At 33.5% G+C, this 7977-nt stretch overlaps 1 protein-coding gene across 2 annotated transcripts; it reads left to right on the top strand.

Moving 5' to 3' along the window:
- Window positions 1–224: 224 nt before the first annotated feature.
- On the top strand, window positions 225–2287 carry LOC127076082 (aspartyl protease family protein At5g10770). 2 transcript variants are annotated; one of them, XM_051017639.1, is made up of 2 exons: window positions 225–590; window positions 702–2287. In XM_051017639.1, exons 1-2 carry the CDS (start codon window positions 445–447, stop codon window positions 2005–2007), a joined length of 1452 nt encoding a protein of 483 aa, XP_050873596.1. In that variant the 5' UTR covers window positions 225–444; the 3' UTR covers window positions 2008–2287. The 2 variants fall into 2 exon arrangements, with proteins under 2 accessions (XP_050873596.1, XP_050873605.1); XM_051017648.1 differs by having other exon boundaries at window positions 225–586; window positions 698–2287.
- The last annotated feature ends 5690 nt before the right edge of the window (window positions 2288–7977 follow it).

Genomic DNA, 7977 nt, shown 5'->3' on the forward strand with positions numbered 1-7977 from the left:
TGGACATGTGAATTAATGGTGTTATTATTGCATAAGGATGTGTAGGTCTAGTATTTAAAATATTGTTGTAACAACCATAGTCTATTCAAGGTAGTTTATACAAGAGGGTCATAATAGACCATTTAGCTACCCCATCACCATTCATGAAACACCTTGGGTCTGTTGAGGATGAAATAGGTTGAAGGGTATTTAAAGCACTCACTACCTAATTCAGCAAATGAATGAAACTTATTTCAACTATGGCCCCATACGACAAATAGTTTTTTATGCACGCTTTTTTAATTTCAGTCGTAAGAGTTTGAACTTGTAACTTAAAAGGACGGAGTTTAAATCCTTTCGAGAATAGTTCAAAAATAGTCATTAGTGTCACGTTAGTAATAACTTTTACCTTTTCGAATTTTTGAAAAAAAAAAGTGTCGGTTTGCTTACAAGTAGAGTTGTAGTATGATATATATTCCTAAGAGTAAGAAACTAAACCAAACCAAAATTTGCAGAGTTGTCCAAGTAGTGTATGAGATGAGTCTCTTTTGGTTTCTAGTTTTCTCTGCACATCTTGCAATAGCATCTTCTCTTGTGGAATTTGAAGGCATGTATCTCAACCTTTTGAGGTTTCATTTTTCTGATATTAGAATGATTAGGTTTTAAATTTTGTTTAACCATATATGTATACTAAACTTGCAAACTGTTGAATCTGCAGATAGTTTGTTGACTCACAAGCATGGCGGCGTGCATCTCAAATTGTATCATGTCGCAAGTCTCAAGTCATCTCAGAAATCCAAATCATTTTTATTCTCTGACATGCTTGCGAAAGATCAGGAGCGTGTCAGGTACCTTCATTCGAGAATATCCACCAATTCTGATTCCAAAAGTAAAGTTGGAGCACCAAAATCAAAACCAAAACTTGTCAGCATACCATTGAAATCAGGTTTATTAATTGGTTCAGGGAATTATTTTACAAAAATAGGACTTGGTAGCCCTACAAAGTACTATAGCATGCTTGTAGACACAGGTAGTTCCTTCTCATGGCTCCAATGTCAACCTTGTACTATATACTGTCATGCACAAGATGATCCTATTTTCAATCCTTCCTCGTCTAATACCTATAAAACCTTACCGTGTTCGTCCCCTCAATGTTCTTCTCTCAAATCTTCCACACTCAATGAACCAAGTTGTTCAAAAGTCTCGAATGCTTGTGTCTACAAAGCAAGCTATGGCGATTCATCTCTCTCGCTCGGTTACTTGAGTCAAGATGTTTTAACCATAACACCGTCAGAGAGACTACCGGCTTTTGTATACGGATGTGGACAGGAAAATCAAGGTTTGTTTGGAAGGTCGTCAGGTATAATCGGTATGGCCAATGACAAACTATCCATGCTTGCGCAATTGTCTGGAAAATACGGAAACGCCTTTTCCTACTGTCTTCCTACGTCTTTTTCAGCACCAAACTCTACCAAGGAAGGTTTCTTGTCAATCGGAACATCATCATTGACACCTTCGCCGTACAAATTCACTCCTATACTTAAGAATCCAAAAGTTCCTAGCTTATATTTTATAGATTTGAATGCAATCACTGTGGGAGGAAAGCCATTGGGAATCGCAGCATCGAGTTATAAGGTTCCTACTATCATCGATTCTGGCACGGTTATTACAAGGCTACCTACGCCTGTTTATACGGCCCTGAAAAATGCTTTAGTGACGATCTTGTCCAAGAAATATAAACAAGCACCAGGAATTTCTTTATTGGATACTTGTTTTACAGGTAGTGTTAAGGAAATCTCAGAATCAGTGCCTGTGATTGCGCTTATATTTGGAGGAGGTGCTGAGTTACCACTTACCGGTCACAATACCCTCTTAGAACTTGAGAAGGGTGTTACTTGTTTGGCTATAGCAGGTAATTCTCAGACAAGCTCTATTGCCATTATTGGGAATTATCAACAGCAAACATTTAAGGTCGCTTATGATGTTGCCAATTCCAAACTTGGCTTTGCACCTGGTGGCTGCCAGTGATTCCTAACCAAATCAGTTTCAGTTCACAAAGCTCTCTGTGACAATTTATCAAATATGTTGTATGCAAATTTTTATGTTACAATAAATGTGATGTGATGTGATGTGATGTGATGTATCTTGTGAAAACAAGAAAAATGATAAGTAAATACTTACATAAAACCTGCAGTTATGGTAGATTTTTAAGGGGATATTTAATTGAAAAGTTGCTATTTGTATAGTGGCATGTATATAGCTACACATTATGGAAAGTTTTATGAATCAGATCATTATTGTGATCATAGTCTATCAAGCATTGATAATGTCCTAATTCTATCATTTGACAAAATCTATTGAAAAGTTATGAAATAATTATTTTATATGTATTCATAGTAAGAAAAAACTTGCATGTATAACTATAGAGTCTTACATAAAATACTACTTCTCTAATCCTATTTATAAAAAAAAATCTGTTTTTTAAATCCATTAAATAAATAACGTATTTGAATAAAATATAGATCAAATATATTAATTATTGAATAAATCTATAAAAAAAAAATTTATATAAATAGAATCAGAGACAAAATTTAAATATGTTGTTGGTCTATATTGCTTTATTTAATCTGTAATATTTATTGATGATGTAATTAAGTAATATAGTATAATGTGTAATATTTATCTCAGATCATATGTAAATTACCATATATAAATAAAAAACCTTATATTGGTGTAGCTTTTTTTTTACCTATTATACTCTTTGTATTTTATTTTAATTATTTATTTATTTTGTAACTTTCTACTATTTTTTTTATGAGATTCAAAATTCAAATCAAATGAGACAGTTATTTTCTTACGTGTATTATCATTTTAGTTTTTCTATTCTAACTTCTCGTCATACCATTAAGTAAAAACTTATCCATAACAAGTTGGAACAATTTAAAAACTGCATGTACATAGGCATTATTTCAATATGTTCTTATTAAATATCTTTCTTTTGTGTGTTTTTTCATTTATGTTTCTCAACTCATGCACACTCCATCAGTGTATTCTTTAATTTTCTTTCTCTTTTTAACTATTTCATTTTTTAATACTTTAAAAGTAGTTGTTATTAAAGTTAATGGAATCATTAATTAGACATAAATGTTATGGTATTAGTTGGATTAACTTTTTAATTTTTTCAGAAACAACAACACCTAAGTTGCTATTGAGAGAGATGGAGTATATGGTGTGCAACCTCAAAATAACATATTGATATTGTATTAATAGAAAAAGAAAATTAAGAAAAAAATAGTATGATAACTTTGTAAAATACTTATTATATTATCATAATAAACATGTCAATATGTTTTTTATAAATTTTGTCATAAAATATGTTGTTATAGAATTTGACTCTCAAGTACAAATAATTTCAAACGTTAGGAGTTTATCTTCTACAATATAGGTTTTAAAAAAAAATTGTTGTCACACACTCAAATATTTATCTCTTACGTTAATCGTTCAACTATACTTTTACAATATCACACTTAATATGTACTCATTAGATTACACTATATATTGTTCACTATTAAAATTTACTTCATTTATTTTACATTAAAACGAGAGATGTTTTTTATTTTGATTCTATAGTTGACATTCCTATTAAGCAATAATATCACTTAATGTCTCTGTTATGTATATGTTTATTTGTTTAATAAATTTTGATAAATATTTTTTTATCTAAATCTTCTTAAGATTTTGAACCATCTATAACAATATATAAAGACAAAATTTAATTTTGGTGTAACATATTTTTTTTCTCCATAATACGGTATTCCTAACCACCAAATTATTTCACACATTATTGATTTGTTTGAAAAAAAACTGTTGAATAAAGTCACGTCACAATACAGTTTTCTCAATTCAAATAAAATTTAATGCGTGTATATTACATATTGCAAACAAAACTTAATATGTATCTTAATATTGGAAACAAAACTTAATATACGCGAATAAAGTCACATCACATAAATAATTTATATTAAAATCAATTTTATAAAAAAAGACGTTATTAATATTTTCACGCGTTTACATAATAAAAAAGCGACAAACAGGACGCTAGTTTGTATGAAAGGAACTAAAATAAAATATTCAAAATGCTAAAATAGTATGTTGATCTCTATAAATGAGTGAGTTTTTGATTTTGTTTCCTTAAAAAAAATTATTGATCTGAGTTCATATATCTTATTTTTTAGTTAATTTTAATCCCTTAAATCAAAATTTACAGGAAAATCTGTAGATTTTCTACCGATACTACCTTTAGGAATTAAAAGTAGCACAAAAAGGAGATATAAGGACAGACAAAAAAAAATACAAGAACTAAAATCAAAAATTCATTAATTTATTGAAATAAAAAAACTATTTAAACTTGTTTAAAATATAACAACATTTGAGAATATTTTAGGGGCTTAAAAACAACAACAGCCAAAAATAAAACAATAATATTAACGATCAAAATCTTATTGTACACATACTAAGTTAACTATTACTAATATGTTTAAAGGGATCAAAATAGTACATATATTAATAATACTTTTATGTGAATGTTACATAGTAACTTTAAAAAGAGTAAGTAAATTTTAGATACTCGCACTAATTTATTTTGCCACTTTCAGAATTTCCAACTTTGATAGGACAGCTGACATGGTACTCTGCTATGTTGCCGCATAGGCAATCTCATCTGCCTTAAACGAATTCATTTTATCTTTGATCATCTCCGCATATCTATACAATAGTATCTAGGATAGATTTGTCAAAATAGATTATTCGATTTTAAAGGGTCATCTCTGATTGATCTTAAAATTGGACTAAGAAAAACCATGTTGAATATTAACTCATAAATTACTACTCAAATCCGATTTTAAATAGGTTTTGGATTATCCGATTTAAATAAACTTTTTTAATAAAAAATTAAAATAAATATTTTAGATTTTTTTTTCAAAATAACCAAATTTTTCAAAAAGAATTCTAAAATAACCAATTTTTCAAAATAATATCAAAATAACCAAGTTTGGTAGAGGATGCGCCAGATGAATTGGCGCACCCCCATACTAATAAGAGGAGGCGTCAGTAGCATTGTCGCACATGCATTGGGCCTCATGAGGAGACATCAATGCTCGCGGCGCTTGCATTGGCCCTCATGAGGAGGCGCCAATGCCTCTGGCGCCTGAGTGCATTTTTAAAGGTGGGCGCCAATTCATGTGGCGCTTGCTTGTAATGGTCATGTGGATGCCAATTCAACTGGCGTCCACGTGTTTTGTCCAATAGATGTTCCATCTCTATAAATATCACGCCTTGCATACAATTATTTTCACTCAAATTCATCTCCTAGTCTAGTTCAACCATCAATTTCAATTTTCTTTGTTTCAACAATGTCTGCATACATTCAGAAACGAAATCCTGATGTAATATTTTCTGCCATTGCGGCTTCGATACATGTTCGACTTTGGAACACAGATACGTTTGAACGTCTTAATCGGACGTTGTACAGTTGGTTAGAGGAAGAAATTGGAGAGGGTGAACGGATTAGAAGAATACAATGGTTTGTGTCCACGTTCAACCAACACGGAGAAGTGCGCGAATTGGTGGATATTAAGACCGACCAAGACGCTCGTAGGATGATGCATTACATGTTCAAAATTGTTTTGATGGTTGTAATCGCATAGTTTTTGTATTCTAGTTGTTTTAATTGTTTGTGTTATTTTTTATGAACAACTGTTTTTTCGTCACAGACGTCTACTATGAAGTAAATTTAGTTTTCCATATATTACAACAGAGGTACATTGAAATAAATTTAGTTTTTCATATATAGCAACAGAGGTACATCTGAATTTATCTGGTTGTGCTCGTTCCAACACTAGGACAGTTATTACGATTGTGACCTGGTTGACGGCGTGAACTACATAGTCTAACCATTTTGTTCGCCGTATCCATTTCGGTTCGAGTCTGGATGTTGTTAGGGCGACCCTTTTTCTTCCTTCGCATAACTTCGTTATGCCAGACGATGTCCCCTTGATATTCTGGCCAATAATCCTCTTTTGCCACTACCGAAAAACTAATTTTATAAACATTTGAAAGGCTGGCGACTTTGTAAACTTCAGATAGCAAGTAGGATGGATCCCTTCGAACCTTTGAGCATGCCGCAATGACATGGGAGCAGGGGGTACGAAAGGCTTGGAACCTTCCGCAGTCGCACCAACCTCTATCTAGTTCGACCCTGTACTTTCCCATCGGCATGCCCTCACTGTGATCCATGGACTCGGCAACACTAAACCAACCTTTAGTTCGGTCAAATACCGTAACCACGTGTGTGTTTGCTTTGGCAGCTTCATGTCTGATGAATTTCATTGAAGCATCACTGAACAACTGTCTAGATTGCAACACTGAACTCCATTTTGACCGTCTGGTTTCAAACAACACCCATAGCCTGAAATATGTAGCTTGCACCAAAGCGGTTATTGGTAGGTTACAGATGCCTTTGAAGACAGAGTTCATTGATTCCACAAGATTTGTTGTCATGTGGCCCCAACGCTGACCGTTGTAGTATGCCCTAGTCCACTTCTCCAACGGAATACTATCGATCCACCGAACCGCATCTTCGTTCGACAATCTTATTTCCTCACGGTAGTGTGTGAAAGAAGGTTCTGATAATGCGTAACCTGCATTGACAACCTTCTTACGCAACATCTTATCTTTGATTTCCCACATGAAATTCTGAGCAATATGTCTAAAACAAAACACATGCGTCGAAGGAGGATTTTTCCAGCCATTGTCAATGTTATTATATGCACGGATGATTGAGGGGTGTCTATCAGAGATCAAACACACGTTAGGCTGAGGTGCAACGTGCAATCGGAGATTTCTTAGGAAAAAACTCCATCCCTCAGCAATCTCCCCTTCAACTAGAGCAAAGGCGATTGGAAAAATATTATGCCAGTATAGTATTGTTCGACGATTCAACCGAATATGAGAAAATAATAAAAGCTCGGTGTTATATTATGATTTTATCTGGTAACTTTTTGTTTCCAGAAAGTACAGGTAATTTTGTGAATATAATATATTTACCTTTATTACGCAACATTAATAAGGTAAACACTTATAGTTGGGGTTCAGCTGTGTTGGCTCATCTATATAGTGCAATGTGTAGAACTGCAAAAAAGAATACCTGTCGTCGCTCGCCCCGATAAATGAGCGCCCAATCGTGTTCCCGTTTGCAACCAAGTAAGTCTAACACTTTACTATTCACCATTTAGTTAATTATATTTATTATTATAATTAACAGTAAATAATATTTTTCACTTTTTTTATTATCTTAGGTGGTTAGTAAGGGGAATGAATTACAATAGGTGTCTGAAACACGCTATTGTAGTCTATCGAAATCTATTGGACCACATTGAACATGACGATGTAATACTCCTACCAAACTATATTTTAATTTAAAAATACTTCTCAAATTATTTTCCATCTAACGATTTGGTATTGTTTTACAGTTTGTTTGGAGGCCATATATGGGTCTGAATCATGATGTGAACCATGACGATGATGTAGTTTGGACAGTGAAGACACCGATTATCCGATTCACTACAGTGGAAATGCACCAAAGTGACTGGATCAAACTGCAGTTCAGAGTGCTACAACAGATTCCAGAATCTCCCACGTGTTTGGGGAATTGACATCAAAAAAGGGTCGATGCACAGTGGGATTATTCTGACTTGAGAGACTTTGCAAAAGACATGTGTCGTCAATGGAGGAATCGACGACAACACATCTTGAACGAACCAGTCATCCAAGGTGCAAGACCGACTCAACAATATATGGCATGGTTTAGGTCTGTAACAACTCGGCAATTTGTATCTGAGCCGCGGTATTTGATGGATCCGCGCCAACTTGCTTCGTCATCGTATGCCCCACATCAATTCACCACCCAACACCAATGTGAACCCACCCAACACCAATGTG

Source organism: Lathyrus oleraceus, chromosome 1, assembly GCF_024323335.1.
Source record: "Lathyrus oleraceus cultivar Zhongwan6 chromosome 1, CAAS_Psat_ZW6_1.0, whole genome shotgun sequence".
Classification (NCBI taxonomy): Eukaryota; Viridiplantae; Streptophyta; class Magnoliopsida; order Fabales; family Fabaceae; genus Lathyrus; species Lathyrus oleraceus.